General features: G+C 42.2%; 3 protein-coding genes and 1 long non-coding RNA gene across 7 annotated transcripts in view; 3 read left to right on the top strand and 1 right to left on the bottom strand.

Annotated features, from left to right (window-relative positions):
• Positions 1-406: 406 nt before the first annotated feature.
• Positions 407-3119, top strand: LOC311355562 (V-set domain-containing T-cell activation inhibitor 1-like). The gene is made up of 4 exons (XM_084475332.1): positions 407-539; positions 1204-1521; positions 1624-1890; positions 2531-3119. The coding sequence occupies exons 1-4, from the start codon at positions 470-472 to the stop codon at positions 2866-2868; spliced, it is 993 nt and encodes a 330-aa protein (XP_084331458.1). The 5' UTR covers positions 407-469; the 3' UTR covers positions 2869-3119.
• Positions 3120-3194: 75 nt separating this feature from the next.
• LOC311355567 lies at positions 3195-4426 on the top strand. The gene is made up of 4 exons (XR_014637472.1): positions 3195-3209; positions 3367-3398; positions 3864-3937; positions 4153-4426. It is a non-coding gene; the product is annotated as an uncharacterized lncRNA (long non-coding RNA).
• Positions 4427-6359: 1933 nt separating this feature from the next.
• LOC311355560 (V-set domain-containing T-cell activation inhibitor 1-like) overlaps positions 6360-24209 on the top strand; it is a 204691-nt gene continuing 186841 nt past the window's right edge. The window contains exons 1-5 of one of the 3 annotated variants that reach the window (XR_014637468.1): positions 6360-6499; positions 7162-7479; positions 7582-7848; positions 8487-8786; positions 9042-9361. Coding sequence is in view for 2 of the 3 variants with exons in the window: in XM_084475330.1 (XP_084331456.1) it covers positions 6430-6499; positions 7162-7479; positions 7582-7848; positions 8487-8786; positions 9042-9154 (1068 nt within the window). In the remaining variant the exon portion in view is untranslated. Of the gene's footprint in view, positions 6500-7161; positions 7480-7581; positions 7849-8486; positions 8970-9041; positions 9727-24209 lie in introns of those variants that run through there. The other 2 variants (XM_084475330.1, XM_084475331.1) reach the window with 2 other exon arrangements.
• Positions 13848-24209, bottom strand: part of gnal (guanine nucleotide binding protein (G protein), alpha activating activity polypeptide, olfactory type) — a gene marked incomplete at its 3' end in the record, with an annotated part of 12051 nt that continues 1689 nt past the window's right edge. The window contains exons 4-13 of one of the 2 annotated variants that reach the window (XM_084475327.1): positions 22624-22743; positions 20468-20565; positions 18272-18326; positions 18051-18124; positions 17472-17530; positions 16727-16847; positions 16302-16432; positions 15315-15382; positions 14175-14317; positions 13848-13914 (exon numbers count right to left, since the gene is read on the bottom strand). In XM_084475327.1, the coding sequence (XP_084331453.1) occupies positions 13848-13914; positions 14175-14317; positions 15315-15382; positions 16302-16432; positions 16727-16847; positions 17472-17530; positions 18051-18124; positions 18272-18326; positions 20468-20565; positions 22624-22743 (936 nt within the window). The other variant, XM_084475326.1, reaches the window with a different exon arrangement.

The following is a 24209-nucleotide window of genomic DNA, read 5'->3' as shown; positions in this document are numbered from 1 at the left end:
CCCCCTACAGGCCAGACGCCGCCCCCCTCCACAATTAGACTTTAGCAATTATTATTGACTTTGGGACATTTTATTATAATATTTCTCCAAGTCCCACTATTCCGAACAGATTACAGAAAAGTTTCTCTTATTGTTTGCCCCGCAATTAAACAATTTACAAGTTTGCTTACAATTAAAATGCCTCTTTCCACTCAACCAAACCTCAGATCTCTGAAATGATATGTTTTGAACTCAATGTAACATACCCCTAATTGCTTTTACATGATCACTTTTTGTCACATTTTTCTTTTTATACTTATTTTTAAATAATTTAAATAACAAATGTATCCATAACGCGTATAGTAAAATACCAAAGCCAATAAAATGAGTGGCAGCCATGAAGTCTAATCAGTCCAGGTCAAAGGTTGGAGTGTCCTGGTCCTGTCAGCAGACCAACAACAGGTACAGCTGAGAGAGGAAGCCAGAGACAATGACAGCGCTGGGCAGTGTTGTGATTCAGACGGTCGTGTTACTGACAGGGCTGGTCGTTGGTCAGGGAGGTAAGCTGGACCGAATATAAACCGTCTCTCTGGCAAAGCTTATATCAAGAGTTATTCTATGTTTGGTTTGCTATGCTTGATATTTGGTGTAGCACCAGAACTCTAAACCTACAAATATATATTTTAGGTTTTACTAATCATGTTGAAAATAATCAAATGAAATACAACTTTAAAAAATGTATTGTTCATTGATTAAATGTGAAACTTTGTTTCTTTCACTTTGTACTAGAATCACTGGATTCTGCTCGTATCATTTTTGACCTCATTTGAACTTTGCTCATACAGAAACCAAAGCTGTCTCTAAAGATTAACCCAGGTTCTCAGGTGGGGAGAAGTGTCAGAGAAGGCGAGAGAGAAAAGCAGACTTGGAAAGATAGTCATTATGTTGAAAAATGTGTTGCTGAACAGAAAATAAACTCTAAAAAGGTATCAGATAGCATACATAAGTCTGTCGTCTGGATTAGTTAAGAGGATATAGTCGTCTTTCAATGTCAAAGATTGCAGAGGTCTATAGCTCATATTTTATGAGCGATTCAAGATAATTTATGAAGGAGTAGTAACTTAACTTATAAACTGGTATCACCATCGTAGTATTACTTAGAGACCTGCTTATAAAGTTAATGAAGAGTATGCCTCCAACACCACCCTATTCTCTGATCTCCAGAACCCCAGGTGGCCTGTGTGTTTGGGGGGAGCTGTGTGCTGCCCTGCAGCTTCCAGCCAAACAGGGATACGATCCTCCACTGGATCAAGGTGAATGGGAAGAATGTTCAGGTCCACTCCTACTACGATGACCAGGACCAACTGGGATACCAGGACCCTCTATACAAGGGAAGGACCTCCCTGTTCCATGACCAGATCTCAGGGGGCAAAGCATCCCTTCGCCTGGCCAGGGTGAACCTCCAGGACCAGGGCAGGTACCTGTGTTACGCCAGCACTTCACAGTACAACCAGGAGACCTTTGTCATCCTGACAGTGAGAGGTGAGCTGTTTTAATAGGATGTATAAATAAATATAAACGTTGTATTGAGCAAACGTTAGCTCTTTGAGTTTCTTGTTTTAATGCGGTACCATGTTGTCGCAGCTCCTGTTGCTAAAGTGGACATTGTACTAGTGAACAACACTGTCACCTGTAAGTCTGGAGGAATCTACCCAAGACCACAGCTCACCTGGTCCGTCAGTCCTCACCCGGCTACTGTCCTCCAGAACACAACCGATGTCCATAAAGATGACCAGGGACTCTTTAACATCAGTGGCTCCATAAGGACTGTTGACAGTGACACAGAAACGACCTATAGCTGCTCAGTCCAAAATGAACACAGTGCAAGGAAAGCCACGATGAGGCAACACCGTAAGTCTTTGAATATCAGAAGAGCAACAGTCAGAAGTAAAATGTAGATTGTCAATGGCGGCAACTTAAAGTGGCCTGTCACGCTCACTAATAGCTAACATGAGAGAGTACTGCTGTTTTGTGAAATTATTGTGGTCTGCAACATCTACTCTAATTTTGTCGAAAAATGCCTGAGAAGTTGGACCATTGACGTTATTGGTCAGGGATTTTAATTCTCCTCCATCTGTCAAATTAGGAAAAAATGTGTCGTTAGGCCTGGGCAATAAAACAATAAATTATCATATCGTGATAGACTTTTGATCAATATCAATATAAAACATGTTCAATATATATTGATAAGAGACTGGACCACCAAATCTAGCAGTAGGGTTTGTTACACAAACACGGTTCAATACTTATCAATGAATAACAGTGGAATGTCATATTAAGTGTTAAACAGAAGTGTTTAAATCCAGCATGGTAATTCCTAGTCTTTTTAGGTCATTAAAATGATCAATAGTTATCGATATCGATCAATATGATCAAGTTATATCGTGATATGTCTTTCAGCCATATCGCCCAGGCCTAGTCATGGTCCAATTTCTAATTTCAATACAATATCTTGGGTCTGTCCACCCACTTGTGTGTCTATCTGAATCAGCTCCAATGCAAAGTGCTCCTGGGAGTGAGGTGTTACTTCCTTGTAACGCCTCGGGGCTCGATGACATCACCTGGACCTTCAACCACGACCAGACCATCCTCAGAAGACAAGCAGGACAAGAGAAGGTGGTGGAAACAGAGTGGCAGCAGCATGTCAGAGACCTGTCTGAATCAGGCAGCCTCCTGCTGTATGTGACCTCATCAGCCCAGAGTGAAGGGACGTACACGTGTACTCTCAGGTACGCAGACGAAGAAGACGTAACTCAGATTGAACTGAAGATACGGGAAGATCCTATTGAAGGTAGGCTCTTGGTGAAAATACTACAGCAATCTGTGTGATGCTAAAACAACTGTGGTGTGAAAGCGTTATCAGGCTTAAAATACTTTGATGATGTCAATTATCAAATGTAAAAGAAAAAAATGTCACCTTAGACATTGTGTTGAAAACATTGTTGACTAGGTAATGAGCTACTTGAATGTATATTGTACCTCTTGTTAATATTGGTAATTATTATACTACTATTAAAAATTAAATCAATAATAATAAATCAAATTATTATTATTATTGTGAAAGAAATAATCAACTTCTCTTTCTCTGTTTCAGAGGGATCCAATAGAACACATTGGACACTCATATCAGTAGTCATCCTTGCAGTTATCATTGTCATCATCATCATCTGGTAAATATTAATGTACACCTTTTATCCACTGAGATTTTGTCGAGAAAGTTGGTGAGGTTATTTCCGGGTAATTTATTTGTGATGTGGGACTGTGTGGCTTAACAAATAGGATTGAGATGAAGCCATTTAATACTAATATAACTCTTTTTACTCTTAGGAGAATAAAATTCAACGAAAGCCCTCAATCCGGTACTTCGACCATCATATAACATCCGTCTACATCTCCTGAAGTATAACAATGCTTCCCCAGAGACCATCTGGTCAGATTGAACCAAGGTCCTTCTTATGAGGGAGCACGGCTGGACAAGACTGAGGAAGTTGTCTGTGTTAAGGGTTAAACCTCCTGACTTTATCACCGTACCCTCAGACCCTCAGACATAGCAGGGTCTGACTCGTCAAATCTTTATTTAGTAATTTATAAGAGTTGAAATAAGGCAGGGCTATTGCCCCATGGGTCACATCCGGCCCATTGATCAGTTTGATCCGGCCAGCAAATTATTAGCAGACCGTAAATAATCAAATTACATCTTTGCCTGAAAAAGCTGTTTCTCAGCAAGGATGAGAGCTGTTTCAATTAAGTCCAATAGGAAACTGTTTTATCCACCAAGCAGCTACATGTTTTTGCTTGTAATAGTAACTTTATCTTCTCTATAGCTGTCTTGGATCATCTGCCAGTGTCCCCATCTGATGGAGAAGAGCAATCTTTACCTCTCCTCTCTCTGGAGCTTGTACGTTCAGTCTCTTGCAAATGCTAATACACTGCTATGTTGTTATTATTATTATTGTTATTATTATTGTTGAATGTTAGTTACACCTTGTTAATAATTGGCCTTAGTCAATTATATAAAGTTTATATGTACAGTGCTACCTTATATGCAGTAGAATGACAAAGGACTTAATGTGGTGGTGTAATAATTTGGTTGAACTGTATGTTTGAATACAGCCTGGAGTTCAAGCAACATCCAGCACCACCACATCCAGCACTCCAGCTCCCTCCAGTGAAACACAGCCTGCAGGTCTAGCAACATCCACTCCAGCTCCCTCCAGTAAAACACAGCCTGCAGGTCTAGCAACATCCAGCACCACATCCAGCCCTACAGCTCCCTCCAGTGAAACACAGCCTGCAGGTCTAGAGACATCCACTACAGCTCCCTCTAGTGAAACACAGCCTGCAGGTCTAGAGACATCCACTACAGCTCCCTCTAGTGAAACACAGCCTGCAGGTCTAGAGACATCCACTACAGCTCCCTCCAGTGAAACACAGCCTGCAGGTCTAGAGACATCCACTACAGCTCCCTCTAGTGAAACACAGCCTGCAGGTCTAGAGACATCCACTACAGCTCCCTCTAGTGAAACACAGCCTGCAGGTCTAGAGACATCCACTACAGCTCCCTCTAGTGAAACACAGCCTGCAGCAAGTGAGTTGTGTTAATGAATGTTAAAGCTGCAGTGAGGTAATTAATACCAATATATCCCAATCAGGTGCTACTGCGGTACTTAGAAGTTGACTGGGTGTGGTAGGGGCTGATTCTGACCTCTGAGTCCTCCACTAGGATTAGAGTTGGCTGCTATGTTGCCCGGTGTCTTCATCTGAGATGGACATGGAGGATATATTTATTCTGTACCAGAGAAAGACTTTGAAAAGGTCAAACGTACAATGTGATGGGTACAACCGAGGCAAACTCAGCGCCACAACAACAACAACAACAACAACAACAACAACAACATGGACGTCCTTGGTGACCACCAAAGAGCACACATCAAAGAGTGCAGACACATGTATCTGGATGAATGGAATTGAAAGTTTTCTGACGAAAAGCACAAATATTTCTTGTTTGGTCACTTGACAAGAGGTGACTTTTTTGTCATCCTTATGATCCTGATTTTTTTTTGTTTGCATTGAGATCAATTTAAATTAATCTTTTAGGCTATGAATGGGTGAATTGTAATATGCGTCCATTATCTTAGTGTACAGTCTGTGGCATTGGACTTCTACACACATTTAAAACAAAAGCACCTCCAACGGATTACATTATAGGTGTCATTTTCAGATGTGTTTTCGAATATGTTTTGAAAAACAATGTAGTGTATTGTGTAATGTATATATATATATATATATATATATATATAATATTGTGTAGTGTGATGTGTATTTTGTTTTGCCACAAACACTCATACACTGCATCTGGTGCTGTGCAGTTTTTTATGTTTAAACTATTATTTTACTTGTGATGTCCACATAAAATAAATAAAATAAAAATTATTAAAATAAAATCCTCTTTTGTCCTTTATTTCTCAACTCCATGCTGTTAGCGTGTAATATTCCTCTGATTAAACATTCTTTCAATGTCCTTTGTGTTTAAGTTCTGATTTACACCTGATCAATCCATCAAATCTGAATGATGAATTTCCGTATATTAAGCCAATAAATCGTCCAGTATTCTAATATTAGTGTAGCAGGGTCAATGAGTGGGCGGAGACAGAGTTGGCGTTTGATCCAGCCGGTTCGCTTTTAATGCTCAAAAGCGAACAACAAGTAAATCATATAGCAAAAGAAGTTGATCGGTAGTGTCCAAAAACACGGCGGCCAGGCTCTCAGGCTCTCAGGCTCTCTGCCCCTTTGGCCGCTGTCTCTCCTGTCCGCTTAAGCGTCTCTCCGCTCTCTGCAGTGTTTTCCCCCCTACTGAAATGCAAAGCAGACACATAAATACACACTTCCTGATTGCCCCAGCAGACCCGGTGCTCCATACTCCCCCTACAGGCCAGACGCCGCCCCCCTCCACAATTAGACTTTAGCAATTATTATTGACTTTGGGACATTTTATTATAATATTTCTCCAAGTCCCACTATTCCGAACGGATTACAGAAAAGTTTCTCTTATTGTTTGCCCCGCAATTAAACAATTTACAAGTTTGCTTACAATTAAAATGCCTCTTTCCACTCAACCAAACCTCAGATCTCTGAAATGATATGTTTTGAACTCAATGTAACATACCCCTAATTGCTTTTACATGATCACTTTTTGTCACATTTTTCTTTTTATACTTATTTTTAAATAATTTAAATAACAAATGTATCCATAACGCGTATTGTAAAATACCAAAGCCAATAAAATGAGTGGCAGCCATGAAGTCTAATCAGTCCAGGTCAAAGGTTGGAGTGTCCTGGTCCTGTCAGCAGACCAACAACAGGTACAGCTGAGAGAGGAAGCCAGAGACAATGACAGCGCTGGGCAGTGTTGTGATTCAGACGGTCGTGTTACTGACAGGGCTGGTCGTTGGTCAGGGAGGTAAGCTGGACCGAATATAAACCGTCTCTCTGGCAAAGCTTATATCAAGAGTTATTCTATGTTTGGTTTGCTATGCTTGATATTTGGTGTAGCACCAGAACTCTAAACCTACAAATATATATTTTAGGTTTTACTAATCATGTTGAAAATAATCAAATGAAATACAACTTTAAAAAATGTATTGTTCATTGATTAAATGTGAAACTTTGTTTCTTTCACTTTGTACTAGAATCACTGGATTCTGCTCGTATCATTTTTGACCTCATTTGAACTTTGCTCATACAGAAACCAAAGCTGTCTCTAAAGATTAACCCAGGTTCTCAGGTGGGGAGAAGTGTCAGAGAAGGCGAGAGAGAAAAGCAGACTTGGAAAGATAGTCATTATGTTGAAAAATGTGTTGCTGAACAGAAAATAAACTCTAAAAAGGTATCAGATAGCATACATAAGTCTGTCGTCTGGATTAGTTAAGAGGATATAGTCGTCTTTCAATGTCAAAGATTGCAGAGGTCTATAGCTCATATTTTATGAGCGATTCAAGATAATTTATGAAGGAGTAGTAACTTAACTTATAAACTGGTATCACCATCGTAGTATTACTTTAGAGACCTGCTTATAAAGTTAATGAGTATGCCTCCAACACCACCCTATTCTCTGATCTCCAGAACCCCAGGTGGGCTGTGTGTTTGGGGGGAGCTGTGTGCTGCCCTGCAGCTTCCAGCCAAACAGTGATACTCTCCTCCACTGGAACAAGGTGAATGGGAAGAATGTTCAGGTCCACTCCTACTACGATGACCAGGACCAACTGGGATACCAGGACCCTCTATACAAGGGAAGGACCTCCCTGTTCCATGACCAGATCTCAGGGGGCAACGCATCCCTTCGCCTGGCCAGGGTGAACCTCCAGGACCAGGGCAGGTACCTGTGTTACGCCAGCACTTCACAGAACAACCAGGAGACCTTTGTCATCCTGACAGTGAGAGGTGAGCTGTTTTAATAGGATGTATAAATAAATATAAACGTTGTATTGAGAAAACGTTAGCTCTTTGAGTTTCTTGTTTTAATGCGGTACCATGTTGTTGTAGCTCCTGTTGCTAGAGTGGACATTGTACTAGTGAACAACACTGTCACCTGTAAGTCTGGAGGAATCTACCCAAGACCACAGCTCACCTGGTCGGTCAGACCTCGCCCGGCAACTGTCCTCCAGAACACAACCGATGTCCATAAAGATGACCAGGGACTCTTTAACATCGGTGGCTCCATAAGGACTGTTTACAATGACACAGAAACGACCTATAGCTGCTCAGTCCAAAATGAACACAGTGCAAGGAAAGTCACAATTAGGCAAATTCGTAAGTCTTTAAATCCAGAAGGGCAGCAGTCAGAAGTAAAATGTAGATTGTCAATGGCGGCAACTTAAAGTGGCCTGTCACGCTCACTAATAGCTAACATGAGAGATACTGCTGTTTTGTGAAATTATTGTGGTCTGCAACATCTACTCTAATTTTGTCGAAAAATGCCTGAGAAGTTGGACCATTGACGTTATTGGTCAGGGATTTTACTTCTCCTCCATCTGTCAAATTAGGAAAAAATGTGTCGTTAGGCCTGGGCAATAAAACAATAAATTATCATATCTTGATAGACTTTTGATCAATATCAATATAAAACATGTTCAATATATATTGATAAGAGACTGGACCACCAAATCTAGCAGCAGGGTTTGTTACACAAACACGGTTCAATACTTATCAATGAATAACAGTGGAATGTCATATTAAGTGTTAAACAGAAGTGTTTAAATCCAGCATGGTAATTCCTAGTCTTTTTAGGTCATTAAAATGATCAATAGTTATCGATGTCGATCAATATGATCAAGTTATATCGTGATATGTCTTTCAGCCATATCGCCCAGGCCTAGTCATGGTCCAATTTCTAATTTCAATACAATATCTTGGGTCTGTCCACCCACTTGTGTGTCTATCTGAATCAGCTCCAATGCAAAGTGCTCCTTGGAGTGAGGTGTTACTTCCTTGTAACGCCTCGGGGTTCGATGACATCACCTGGACCTTCAACCACGACCAGACCATCCTCAGAAGACAAGCAGGACAAGAGAAGGTGGTGGAAACAGAGTGGCAGCAGCATGTCAGAGACCTGTCTGAATCAGGCAGCCTACTGCTGAATGTGACCTCATCAGCCCAGAGTGAAGGGACGTACAGGTGTACTCTCAGGTACGCAGACGAAGAAGACATAACTCAGATTGAACTGAAGATACTGGAGGACTCTATTGAAGGTAGGCTCTTGGTGAAAATACTACAGCAATCTGTGTGATGCTAAAACTTCTGTGGTGTGAAAAAGCGACATTGTGTTTTAACACTTAGCTGATGCTGGGGGTAACTGATAAGCCACCTTAGACATTGGGTTTAAAACATTGTTATCTAGATCATGTTTATTGTGAAGGTATTAAGATGTGTCTTGCTGTCATTGTTATTATTATTCTCAATCTTATTATGGAAAGAATGATAAACATTTTCTTTATCTGTTCCAGGGGGATCTTATTGCACAGTTGTGATTGTAGTCGTGTTTCTAGTCGTGTTTCTAGTTAGCGTTTTCGTCGCCGCCATCATCTATTGTAAAAGAAAGGTAAAACAACGAGTTTAACCTTCATTTATTACATGTTTCCTACACATTTCATCCACTGTAAATTTGTTGAGAAAGTTGGTTATTTCTTGGTAATTTATGAGTGAGTTTATAATTTCACAAATCCGATTGCATGAAGCTGTTATTAATATTTATTATTTATATTAACTCTTTGTTTTTACTCTTAGGCCAACGAAAGACAACCCTCTGACGATTCAATGCTGTGAGGTAAACCGTTAAACCTCCTGACTTCATGACCCGTAGCATCAGACACAGCAGGGTCACACTGGGTTAGGGGACAGGATTCAACGTTCACATGTCATTTAGGGGAGCCTTGTTAGAGGGGCTGACCAGCTTCAGGGAAGAGGACGGTTGTCAGACTGACGATTGGATGGCAATCAGGGAGGCAACTTCAACACTACAGCAGGGACGTCCACAGAGCACCCTTCCAGGAGTGCAGACACGTGTGTCTGGATGAATAGAGTTGAAGGAGTTCTCTGATATATTTCTGCTTCATCAAACAGACATTGCTCACTGTTTATTTTATACACGTGCTACGTGGTGTTTTATAGTCTGCCTGTTGATCGGATGGAAAAAAAATAAAATGTATTATCTTTGTCCACTTTGTATTTTCTATTATAATGTAATAATCAGCCACTTTTATATATTTTAGGGAACTATCTGTAAATGATGTCATTTTTATTTGTCTTCACTGCCTCACTGTGGGAGGGTGTTAAAATGAACGTGCTTCATCTCAAACACACGATGCCTCTGGTGCTGCACAGATTTGTAATGCTGTACTACCCATTAAGTAAGTGGTGACCATATCAAATTAAAGCAATTAATATATATTTTAATCCTCTGTTGCTTGTCATTTCAAATCTCCCTGCTGTTTCGTATTATTTTCTTCAGAGCAAAGATACTTTTTAATGTTGTTTGCTTTATTCATTGTGGTTTTCAGCTGATTCATATATAAAACTTAAATAAAGAAACGCTTTTGAGAGGCTTCGCCTTGCCGCTCGAAACAGAGGGCCAAGGGGAATTCTTCCCCTACAAAATGGGACCTCTCTTGAAGACCCTGTTGTGTCATTAGTAGTCGTCGATGGCGTTTACGCAAATAGATGCAATGAGTTTGTTGCTGGTTGTTATGAGTTTCACAATACCGTCTGAGATACAAACAAAAACCAGTGAGATAATGGAACTAATATTGCACATTAAAAAACAGGCATTAACAATCACATTTTATCAATATCTTTTCCAAAGCCTAAAAAATGGTTGGTTTTTAACCATCAGTGGATGGCTCATCTTTCTTTCTTCCTAGTGATTGGGGGGCTGTGTGTGTGCGTGCGTGCGTGTGCATGTTAGCACAGGCATGAAAGGGAAAGAGATTATTGAGGGATGTTTATTGTTTTTAATTTGTTTAGGGCCTTTGAACTCTGACCTTTGTTTTGATGGTTCGCTCTGCTGTGAGTGAGCGACTGCAGAAGGGAGGCAGGGAGAGAGAGTTACAGCTGCCTGTATAGTAATAATTATTACTATACTATTATTACTAATAATCCCCATTTATAAATGGGGATTATTTTAGCATCTAATTACTTCACAATGCTAGAGTAACACTTGAAAATCAGCACAGAGGTAACCTAGGGACATGTTCAACAAGAAAAAAAAAAAAAATTTTGATTCGATATACATTTTCTATATCTGCCTGCATAATGCTTGCAAATTGGGCAAGACAAAATTATGTATTTTAACAAAGAAAATTAAGAAAAAATTTAATCATTCTCGTTTTTAACAACTTTCGTTATTCGAGTCCATATCTCTGAGTTTACGAGGCGCACCTGATTGCGCCATGAAGTCCCTGATGGCTCAAAATAGCTTTACCGTACAAAGCAATGTAGATGCGCAATCACTTTTTTAAGTGCACATGGCGTGAACGCGCTTCCAAGTGGAAAGCGTGACCGCAGTTACTACGGTGTGAGCGTGAGCCGACCTCAGGGCACTTATACGAAGTTGCTTTATTGAAAAAACACCGCCACACACCGTAGAATTATCCTATAGAGCTGGTGCCCGACAATTTTATTTATTATTATATCTTATTTATATTTATAAATTATATGTTATTTTTTTCCATAAGGGCGACCAGCGGCCACCAGAAGGGGGCGTCCCCGAGGCGACGGCCTATATGTATACAGGCTTATATATAGGTTATTATATTATACCCAGCAATGCTATGTTCCAAAAATGAAAAATTCAAGTTGACTTTAATGTATTTATTTATTTAACTTAAGTCTATCCCACAAAGCATTACTAAAAAACGATGTTTGGACTCTTCTGTGGTTCAGACGGGTTAATTAACCTTGTAGTCATACCAACCGCCATGAAGGAAAGGCACAGAGTTCAGAGGTCAAAGCTTCACATTATGAAAGAGCAGACAGCAGTTATAAATAATTATAGAATTCTGTACAAACTTTGATGAAAAGTTGATAAACACACTTTAAAATGATCTCATACTGTATATCTATGTTCCATTAGTTATATGTATATATAGCTTACATATACATATACACAGCTCCATTAAGCTTAGTCGACCACAGTTGGGGTTAGATACAGGTGGTTATGGTTAAATACAGGTGTATTGTGCAGAGAAACCTATTTATTCAGCTCAGTCTCTGGATATATCATTTACAGTACATTTTCTGTAATTTATTAAGATACAAAAGAAATCCCATTCACCAATTTGATTTAGAAAAAAGGTCCCACAGAAATATATTAGTAAGAAACCAAGCCACCACCAGAGGGATTACATGTTGTACCTTTACACCAGGTTTAAATATTCTAGTGCTACATCAGTAGTGCATAAAAACATTACAACTCCCACAGTAGCCTATAAAACCTCTTCCTAAAACACAGATAGATGCCAACATATGTCTGCATTAGCAAGGAAGATAAACAAATATAACATGACAAAGAAACATGCCCAGTTCATGTTTCCAATTTATGAGTAAAAATGCACTAACTAATAAAGCGCCTCATTTAACAGATGAGTTTCAACAGTTAGCAGCTAACTGTACTGTTTATATTTAGGAGTTGAGTTTCAACCACAAGTTGGCAGCTAACTGTACCGTTTATATTTAGGAGTTGAGTTTCAACCACAAGTTAGCAGCTAACTGTACCGTTTATATTTAAGAGTTGAGTTTCAACTACAAGTTAGCAGCTAACTGTACCAATTTTATTTAACATTTGAGTTTCAACTACAAGTTAGCAGCTAACTGTACCAATTTTATTTAACATTTGAGTTTCAACTACAAGTTGGCAGGTAACTACTGTTTATATTTAACGCTGTGTTAAGCATTTCATTTGAGAGGCATTAGTCAAATGTGCTGACAAAATAGGAAATCAATATGGTATCTGTGGCTGCTTGCAGGTCTTTAATGAGCATGCCCAATCATTTCATTCGGGCCATCCTGTCTGTCTACCTACCTGGCTGCCTTCGCACATTCTACCTGTGCCCTCATTATGAATGACCAACTCTACCATAAGGCTAGGCAGACCTACTGCTAAAGCTAGCGAGCTAGTTGATTTGGGGGCGCGGCCTAAAAGGAGGAATGGAATTATTTTGGTTGGAAACTCAACATGTAGCCTACTCTAGTGGGTTTCTCTGACTTGCCTACCCAAACTCAACAGTGGAGTTTCACTGTACTGTAGTTTTACATTTAACGTCAGAGTTCCAACTAGAACGAAGCAAACTGTACCTTGGGCGGAGATATGGGGGACACTAGTATGTCGAGAGACGAACATTCTACACGTCATCAACAACATTCCGATTGTCCTATGAAATAACGGAGAGGTTTCACGCGATGCTCTGCCCACACGTAAATACGCGTAAAGAGAGCACACGTGAAAAACTCAATTTATAATGGTTCCAAAACGATGCTCTCTGCAACGCAAATGCATATACACGTTTGTACACCTCGACTCTTAACATGAGATGTTCAGTTAGTCAACATGACATGTTGAGATAATTGACATAACATGTTAGTTATCGTAAAATGTTGAGTAGGGTAACATGGCATGCTGACCAGGTTAATTAAAGTTATTTAATTGGACAGGTTGAGTAAATTGATAACATGTTGAGTTATTCAATAACATGTTTAGTTTCGTAAGCCCAGCTGGCGGTATATTACAATTCCCTTCAAAACAAACTCCACCTGTAACACTACGTTCAGCTGTCCAGGAGTCACTATGTCACCAACAGGCTTGCGTGATATCATATATTAATCCTTGACTAGTAGTTATCCTTGACTAGTGTAGTTAATAATCCCAGCCGACAGCTGGTCGAAACATGCTTGAAAATATACACCACCACTTTGTATAACATGAAGCATCTGTTAAAGCTACATCCTTCATATACAAATAAATAAAGAGGGCTCCCTATCTGTATTTAAGTATATAAATAAACCCATAGACCCTTTTGTTTATAAATCGAATGCTAAGGTTGTAAAAAACTCTTTTGAACTTTAGAATGGAGAGTTCAGTGGTTCATCCATCCATCATTCAGTGTTCATGCAAGATGACCTCTGACCTCTACCTGGATGGGTTAGACAGTCAGAGAGCATTAAGATGACCTCTGGCCTCTACCTGGACGGGTTAGACAGTCAGAGAGCATTAAGATGACCTCTGGCCTCTACCTGGACGGGTGAGCAGGTTGGATGTATTAGGATGACCTCTGACCTCTACCTGGACTGGTTAGCAGGTTGCAGAGCATTAGGACGACCTCCGACCTTTACCTGAATGGGTGAGCAGGTTAGAAGGTAGTAGATGACCTGTGATGTGTTTGCAGTGAGGCACATTGTTTGAAGAGGTCATCTCTCACCAGGAGCTGCATATTAACCACTGTTCAGACAGGTCGGATCACTTTTACAAATATAAATAGTACTGGTCTTTAATTATACAGTGTCTATGTTATGGACTAACTAGAATGTTCCAGTCTGTTTCCTGATTGGTCAATGATGTGACCGGCTGATTCTCCAGGACCAATCACAAGAGCTCGTACTGTCGGAGGTGCATGCGCTGGATGATGTCTCGACAGTCCTGGAACACTCGCCGGATGTTCTCTGTGTCCACGGCGCAGGTGAAGTGGGGATAGCAGTAGTGCTTCCCCTCGCCACTGGCTGTGCTGATTGTCTGAAACACACAACAAGACTCCTGATTGGACAACGCAACATGACTCTGTCACCTGATTGGACAACTCAACATGACTGTAACCCTGATTGGACAACTCAACATGACTCTGTCACCTGATTGGACAACACAACATGACTCTGTAACCTGATTGGACAACTCAACATGACTCTGTCACCTGATTGGACAACTCAACATGACTCTGTAACCTGATTGGACAACTCAACATGACTGTAACCCTGATTGGACAACTCAACATGACTGTCACCTGATTGGACAACTCAACATGACTCTGTCACCTGATTGGACAACTCAACATGACTCTGTCACCTGATTGGACAACTCAACATGACTCTGTCATCTGATTGGACAACTCAACATGACTCTGTCACCTGATTGGACAACTCAACATGACTCTGTCACCTGATTGGACAACTCAACATGACTCTGTCATCTGATTGGACAACTCAACATGACTCTGTCACCTGATTGGACAACTCAACATGACTCTGTAACCTGATTGGACAACTCAACATGACTGTAACCCTGATTGGACAACTCAACATGACTCTGTAACCTGATTGGACAACTCAACATGACTCTGTCACCTGATTGGACAACTCAACATGACTGTCACCTCATTGGACAACTTAATATGACTCTGTAACCTGATTGGACAACTCAACATGACTCTGTCACCTGATTGGACAACTCAATATGACTCTGTCACCTGATTGGACAACTCAATATGACTCTGTAACCTGGTAAAATCGACAGCATGTTGTGAAACAACTGACAAAAACAACTGAAGGTTTGGTTTTTTGTATTCAATATTCAATATAAGTGTCTAATGAGTTTGTATTTGTGTGTGTAGTAGTGTATTGGTGTTTGTGTTTGTCTTTGACAGGTGTATAGTAGTGTTGTAGTGAGCTGTAGGATGCAGTATTGTGTTTTACGTTGTATAAGTGTTTAAAAGTGTGTGTAACAGTGTGTAAGTTACCAGAAACTGGTCTCTTATGAAGAACTTTGCTCTTGTCACCAACGGGTCCTCACCAGCATCTGGTAAAGCTACACACACACACACACACACACACACACACACACACACACACACACACACACACGCACACACTTTATTAAAGAAACAGCAGTTTTCTATTAGGTTAACCTCTTTATTAGGCCTTTCACACATCGGGGTTCACCTCTGGATGAACTCCGGAGCATCAGGCCCTGATGAAGATAGCGAGCCAGAGGGCGATAAAGACGGTGAGTTCTGATTGAAGGCAGTTGATCTATATCCTTTGTAACCCTCCATTAGCTACTATACATAGATTGTAAATCCTGTTTGAGGTTTCAAAATGATGCTCAGTCGATGTATTATCTGTTCATGGTTGTTTAATGTGATCAAACCCAACTTTGATTTCATAAAAAACGTTGAGACATAATTGATCTTAAAAATGTCTGGTTCTTAATGGGTTTTGGCCTTTAGGACGGTTAGTTTGGATGAAAGTTTGATTGCAAGTTTGTGTGGCTGGGGGCGCCATATGGGCCACCACTAGAGGGTGTGTAGCCATATGGGCCACCACTAGAGGGTGTGTAGCCATATGGGCCACCACTAGAGGGAGCTGGGGGCGCCATATGGGCCACCACTAGAGGGAGCTGGGGGCGCCATATGGGCCACCACTAGAGGGGGCTCCGGGGCGTCATATGGGCCACCACTAGAGGGGGCTGTGGGGTGCCATATGGGCGCACCACACCGTTTCTTTGCATTCGTTTATTTGTATTATGTCACTTACACATTATATGTAATGTTTCTGTTTTGGTAATCTGCCCAGAGCCAGGGAGGTAAATTAGCATGTTTGCTTAACTCCAGCATGTTTAAATCTAGTATTTTTACTGATGTTTATTGAGGTCCAATAAGACTGATGGTTAGCGTAAACAGACCACTGCCTTCGCTGCACACCCCTAGTATTAACTACTTCATTACCATCCACGGGTTGGGTGTACTGGGTGTAGTCAGGGAAGTAGTCTTCTAGTTTGGACTTTCCTGCTAGGATCTTATCGGCCAGCATGTCTTGTTTGTTCAGAAACAGAATGACCGAGATCGTCTTCAGAAACCTGAGGATCCAAAACAGAAGGAACACGTGTTGGCTATCCGTCAATAAAAACGACATCCCTGTTAACTAGCTGTCAATCAAAACTATGAAGGTGACAGTACAGACTGTTTTATAGTAACTCCTATATGAAGGTGACTATACTGACTGTTCTATAGTAGCCTCTACATGAGGCTGACTGTACCGACTGTTCTATAGTAGCCTCTACATGAGGCTGACTGTACCGACTGTTCTATAGTAGCCTCTACATGAGGCTGACTGTACTGACTGTTTTACGAGGTGACAAGTTGAATTGTACCGGTTTGTCCAGATGGATTTAAAAAGGTCCAGTGATTCTCGAAGCCGGTTGGTCGAATTATCCTCTCTGATCACCATGTTGTAACTGCTGCTAGCTGCTACAAAGATGATGGCTGTCACATCTGCAGACAGACAGGAAGTTAGACACATACAGACATGATGTTGGATACATACTGACAAGAAGTCAGACACAGCCAGGAAGACATGATAGAGAACCTGTGAATAATCAACAGGTTTCTTATTAGAGACAAGCTCACCCTCTGAATTCACCAGCTACCAGCGCAGCCCCCATTTCTAACCCCAAACCCTTTTCTAACCCCAAACCCATTTCTAACCCCTAACCCATTTCTAACCCCTAACCCCAACTCAATCCATTTCTAACACTTACAGATGTCTAACCCTAACCCTAACCCTACCACTGCTTTAGGTTAGGTTAGGTTCCTTGATTGGACCCTTCCACAGTGAACTCAAACACTCATACACCCATTTAACTCTTTGGTTTCCTAGCGTGCTCATCTATCACGCTGTGTCTACCAACCCAGACAGGTAGACAGACAGCCAGGAAGACAGAGAGGTTGACGGACAGGTTGACAGACAGATAGACAGAAAGACAGGTATACATAGATAGACAGGTGTACAGACAGATAATAAAGGTTGGTAAACAGGTAGACAGACAGTTTGGGAGACACTTAGATAGACAGGTAGACAGACATGTTGATAGAGGTAGAGACATGTAACATTCTCACCGTTAAAGCACTGAATCCATTTCCTCCGTTCATCTCTTTGCCCTCCAACATCAAACATACTGAGGGACACAGATAGAGGTAGGGTTAGATACATGGTAGGGTTAGATACATGGGAGGGTTAGATACATGGTAGGGTTAGATACATGGGAGGGTTAGATACATGGTAGGGTTAGATACATGGTAGGGTTAGATACATGGGAGGGTTAGATACATGGTAGGGTTAGATACATGGTAGGGTTAGATACATGGGAGGGTTAGATACATGGTAGGGTTAGATACATGGGAGGGTTAGATACATGGTAGGGTTAGATACATGGTAGGGTTAGATACATGGGAGGGTTAGATACATGGTAGGGTTAGATACATGGGAGGGTTAGATACATGGTAGGGTTAGATACATGGTAGGGTTAGATACATGGTAGGGTTGAATACATGGGAGGGTTGGATACATGGTAGGGTTAGATACATAGGAGGGTTAGATACATAGGAGGGTTAGATAAAGATAGAGGGTTAGGGTTAGGTACATATATAAGTAGGGTTAGATAAATATAAAGACCCACAGGTGACCAGGTAACTCACTGAAAGTTGACTTTGTCCACCTGAAACCGGGTCTCAATGATCCCTGAAGTCAGAACACGGCAGCGCAGAAGATCCTGGAGCAGGGAGAAGAACACATTTTACCTTCATTGATTTGTGATACAAATGAGATATATTGATATATTGATATATTTATATACAGTATATAGTAATAGTATGAGTATTAGTAGAAGCATTGGTAGTAGTAGTAGTATATATGTTACCTGATCAGACGGAATGTAGTCAACGCTTCTGATATGCTCCAACCTCTCCAGAAAACTAACACACAAACACAAACACACACACACACACACACACACAATTTTAAATAATTGTAGGATTAATATTTGAAACACTGCCTGATTTTACATACATGGTGCGTCTGTGTTCAGAGATTCAGCGATGTGTCATATTTCTCTACAAGGTGGAGCTCCCACCACTAAGTGGACTGTTGTTCTAGCAGACCCCCACAGGTCAGGGATGTGTGGAAAACGACACTTCTCCGCAAGACCCCACCCCAGGAAAAGGATCTAATCCCAAACTGTAACATGGTAAATCAAACTGCACGTCTGCGACAGCACATTTGTGGAGGTTTAGCTGTGGCCCCACACCTGTGGCCCTACCCCTTTGGCCCTACACCTGTGGCCCTACACCTGTGGCCCTACACCTGTGGCCCTACACCTGTGGTCCTACACCTGTGGTCCTACACCTGTGGTCCTACCCCTTTGGCCCTACACCTGTGGTCCTACACCTGTGGCCCTACACCTGTGGCCCTACACCTGTGGCCCTACACCTTTGGCCCTACACCTGTGGCCCTACACCTGTGGCCCTACCTCTTTGGCCCTACACCTGTGGCCCTACACCTGTGGCCCTACCCCTTTGGCCCTACACCTGTGGCTCATCCCTTTGGCCCTACACCTGTGGCCCTACACCTTTGGCCCTACACCTGTGGCCCTACCTCTTTGGCCCTACACCTGTGGCCCTACCTCTTTGGCCCTACACCTGTGGCCCTACCTCTTTGGCCCTACACCTGTGGCCCTACACCTGTGGCCCTACACCTTTGGCCCTACCTCTGTGGCCCTACACCTGTGGCCCTACACCTGTGGCCCTACACCTGTGGCCCTACAGCTGTGGCCCTACACCTGTAGCCCTACAGCCGTGGCCCTCCACGTGTGTGGCCCCACCCATGGCCCCAGCGGTGTGAAGACATGAGCCGTTTCTCAATTCGCGTTCTCGTGTGTTCTCGTGTACTTGCGTTCTCGATAAACGTCATCAGTGGTAGCCCAAGCACTGTTCCAATTCCAAGTACGCGAGAACGCGAGTACTGTCGTAAAACCCGGAAGTGTTCTCGATGCGTTCTCGATGAGGCCGTTCTACCGAGGATGCATCGGAGGTGACTCGTGTGGACTTGGGACCGTTAAAAATCCCAGAATGCATCATCGAGTCCGCTGCTGTTCCAATTGCAGGTGCGTACTCGCGTTCTCGGAAGTCTGTACTTGAAAGTCCGGACTTGCCAAGTACGTACTTCCAAGTCCGCGAGAACGTAGTCCGCGTACTTGGTATTGAGAAACGGCTGTGCAGTCCTCCCAGAGCTTAGCAATGCCCGCCCCCCCCCCCCTTTCCGCGGAGGTGCATGTCAGGTGATCACTGATTGGTCAATCAGGGAGCGTGCGTAGTGATTTGTTTTTGACAGCCAGACACGAGAATGAGATGATTTCCCCGGTGGTAGTCACACCCTGTATCTCCAGGTGGTTGTGATAAACTGCCTTCAGCAGTACTTGTGAATGAATTACGTGGATGCATGGCTTTTTTTTCACATATCTTCAATGGAGCAGAGTTCACGTGCCTTGTATGGAATGCCCTTTGAGGCAATATTAAATAAATAGATAAATAAATAGATTGATGATTATGGCTGTGAAATAAATAAATGAGCTAATAAATACATAAATAAATATAAATATGTGAATAAATGTAAATGTATACATTTGTCAATATATTGAAATAATTCAGTTTTTCTCTTTTTAAAGGGATGTTTTTATTTCTGCAGTAGTGTGTCTCAAAACCACGGCACATTACATTATTGTGATGTTCTTATCGAGAAAAATCTGTAGTTAAGCTGATTTCTCCCTAACCCCTGACCTAACCCCTGACCTAACCTCACCTAACCTGACCTAACCCCTGACCTAACCTGACCTGTGTGTTGGTGGGTGTGTGTTGGTGTGTGTTGGTGTGTGTTGGTGTGTGTTGGTGGGTGTGTGTTGGTGTGTGTTGGTGGGTGTGTGTTGGTGTGTGTTGGTGGGTGTGTGTTGGTGGGTGTGTGTTGGTGTGTGTTGGTGGGTGTGTGTTGGTGTGTGTTGGTGTGTGTTGGTGTGTGTTGGTGTGTGTGTGTGTGTGTGTGTGTGTGTGTGTGTGGGTCTTACTATTGAGCACAGTCGATGAGCTGGTACTCGTTGGAGCGCTCGAAACACGCCTTCACGCCCTCGTCCACCCACAGCTTGTCCGTGTGCTCAAAGAACTCCTGGGGGGACGGAGAGGGGAGGGGTTCAACAGAACGAGGTCATGTGACCATGAGTCACATGACCATGAATCACCTGACCGTGGGTCACATGACCATGAATCACATGACCATGAGTCACCTGACCATGAGTCACATGACCATGGATCACATGACCATGGGTAACACAGCTGACTGGTTCCGTCAGCGGGAAAGATCCTCCGATGTGAGGTGTCAGAAACAGTTAGTGCTCCTGACACATTACATAGTGTCAGGGTTAGTCCTGACACATTACATAGTGTCAGGGTTAGTCCTGACACATTACATAGTGTCAGGGTTAGTCCTGACACATTACATAGTGTCAGGGTTAGTCCTGACACATTACATAGTGTCAGGGTTAGTCCTGACACATTATGTAGGCTCAGAGTTAGTCCTAACACATTATGTAGGCTCAGAGTTAGTCCTAACACATTATGTAGGCTCAGAGTTAGTCCTAACACATTATGTAGGCTCAGAGTTAGTCCTAACACATTATGTAGGCTCAGAGTTAGTCCTGACACATTATGTAGGCTCAGAGTTAGTCCTAAAACATTATGTAGGCTCAGAGTTAGTCCTAACACATTATGTAGGCTCAGGTCCATTTGAAAAAGAGACGCGATGCTGAAGGTTGAAGTTGGAACAAAGAGGCAGGTTGGAAAACACATGAGGCTTTTGTTTTGTCTCTGGAGTCCTGAGGGATGTTTGGATAATTAGACCTCAGGTGACAGAGAGACAGAGGGATTCCCATGTTAACTCATTATATCACATCATTAGAGTCATTAAAACAAACAGCCCTTAACAAACTATCGCGTTGGCATGACACTGTCTTAAAGACACGAACACCACGTCCACCCACGGCTGTTATGTCTTCTGCAGAGAACCAAGGTATCCTTAGTATCAGTACTAAAATGTTATTACCAATATTGATAATTAAATGATAAATGCAAAGATACAAGGCACCTTTGTATTAAGTAATAAAAAGTAAACTTAAACGTAAACTTTAAACGTTTGACTGTGAACGCTGACTGTCTTCTTCTGTTCTTCTGCTCATTCATCATTTTCATATTCTAAAACAAAGACCGGGATCGCAGGTTGAACTGCCAACCTGAATATCACAAGTGAGTCTCTCGGTGCCTCTGAGTCTAGCTCTAGTTAGTCTAGCTCTAGGTAGTCTATCTCTAGTGAGTCTAGCTCTAGTGAGTCTAGCTCTGGGTAGTCTAGCTCTAGTTAGTCTAGCTCTAGGTAGTCTATCTCTAGGTAGTCTATCTCTAGTTAGTTTATCTCTAGGTAGTCTAGCTCTAGTGAGTCTAGCTCTAGGTAGTCTATCTCTGGGTAGTCTAGCTCTAGTGAGTCTAGCTCTAGTGAGTCTATCTCTAGGTAGTCTAGCTCTAGTTAGTCTAGCTCTAGGTAGTTTATCTCTAGGTAGTCTATCTCTAGTTAGTTTATCTCTAGGTAGTCTAGCTCTAGTGAGTCTAGCTCTAGTGAGTCTATCTCTAGGTAGTCTAGCTCTAGTGAGTCTAGCTCTAGTGAGTCTAGCTCTAGGTAGTCTAGCTCTAGGTAGTCTAGCTCTAGTGAGTCTATCTCTAGGTAGTCTAGCTCTAGGTAGTCTATCTCTAGGTAGTCTAGCTCTAGGTAGTCTAGCTCTAGTGAGTCTATCTCTAGTTAGTTTATCTCTAGGTAGTCTAGCTCTAGGTAGTCTAGCTGAGAGTGCTGATGGGTTACTCAGCGATAACAAACAAAAAGAGCCTCTCAGCTTAATCTGGCATTTCTATTGCATGTGTATTTTATAATTTGCACTGGGTTGTGGCTAGGGCTAACCCAGGAGAGCTGGGATGTTTAGCCAACTGAGTAACCAGGATCCCAGACCCGGGGGGCCGGCTCTTTAAACAAACCCACTGAGGTGTCTGACAAGACCCCAGGGGCTTCATTTACAATGGTTACTAACTGTGAATGTGTGTGTGTGTGTGTGTGTCTGTGTGTGTGTGTGTGTGTGTGTGTGTGTGTGTGTCTGTGTGTGTGTGTGTGTGTGTGTGTGTCTGTCACCTCAGTGTATTCAAAGTCAGAGAGCGGTGCGATGCTCTTGATGTAGTCAATTCTGGGTTGGTTGGCAGGGTTACCCACTGGAACGGGCGGAGTCAGAGTGCCCATGGCTGTTATGATCGCCTGAAAGACAAACAGAAAACACAATTGTCTGAAGGACAACTTAAAACACAATTGTCTGAAAAACCAACTTGAAACAAATGGTTTTAAGTACAACTTAAAACACAATCGTCTTACAGACTAATTTAAAACACAATCGTCTGAAGGACCAACACAATACTGAATAGGAAAGATGCAGCACCCAATAACTTCAGAAGAAGAAGGAAAAGTAGAGGAAAGAAATTATGCTTTGAGATTTCACTTCATCTCCGAAAGACAAGGAATGGACCGGACTGTGTTCCTCATCTCTTGGACCAGGTCTGTGTTCCTCATCTCTTTCAATTCAAATTCAAAAGTCTTTAATGTCCCCAAGGGGAAATTTGGTTTACAACATGAAGCCAACACATACAAAAAGACACATAAAAACATGGAGCAATAAATAGATAAGAACACAAATACACCTGACCTATCGCTTGTTAAGAAGCCCAATAGCAGACTGTACAAATAATCTCAGGTATCTGTTAGACCTGGCACATTTTCTTGGACCAGGTCTGTGTTCCTCATCTCTTGGACCAGGACTGTGGGTCTCAACTTCCTACTGCGGGGTACTTCGTACTAAATCCAGGAGGGAAAGGCCTTGAATCTGTGTAAATGTGTGGATCTGTTCTCTAAAAGCCAGAAAGAGTTCAGTTGAAAATAGAATAATACTAACTAATATGACCGCTAGCATGACTGCTGTAGAACGCGGTGTCCCTCCTAAGAGCTATTCACTCTTAGGAGTCTCTCCTTCTCCGCTGGGAGAGCAGACCTTCTGGGAGGAAACGGAGCAGGAAACCATGACGACGAGGGGCGGAGTCGCGCCTTGTTTCCTGTTTTGTAGCGGAGATATTCCTCAGAAGAAGAAACTCATTTGTGGATTTCTGCAGTAGCTCCACAGTGTTGATTGGAAATCTTGACAGACACCTTTTCTCAGAACATCTTCTCATCCAAAGGGGAAAGTTCTAGCCGAGTTTGTGTTCGCTAGCCAATTACAAACTTGCAGATACCCGCCTATTGCAAGATGATTGGTTGAAACAAATATTCAGGTGGAAGTAAATTAAACGCCTGGTTCACTCAGATTTGAGCTAGCATTTAGATTTTAGTGTATTCATCATAAATCGGATTTGTGAGACTACATTTAACCTAATCTAGTCGTTGGGGTCGTTCATGTTAGGGTTGTTTGTGGTTAAGGACGTTCGTTGTTGGGTTTGTGGTTAGGGTCGTTTGGGTCGTTAGGTTTGTTCGTGGTTAGGGTTAGGTTAGGTTAGAGTCATTCGTGGTTAGAGTAATACATGGTTATGGTGGTTAGTGGTTGGGGTCGTTAGGGGTTGGGGTCATGTGGTTGGGGTCGTTAGGGGTTGGGGTCGTTAGGGGTTGGGGTCATTAGGGGTTGGGGTCGTTACTGGTTGGGGTCGTTACTGGTTGGGGTCGTTAGGGGTTGGGGTCGTCAG

Source organism: Micromesistius poutassou, assembly GCF_964030765.1.
Source record: "Micromesistius poutassou genome assembly, chromosome: 11".
NCBI lineage: Eukaryota > Metazoa > Chordata > Actinopteri > Gadiformes > Gadidae > Micromesistius > Micromesistius poutassou.
The sequence above is the reverse complement of the archived record's forward strand: the minus strand, read 5'-3'. Positions and strand labels throughout refer to the sequence as shown.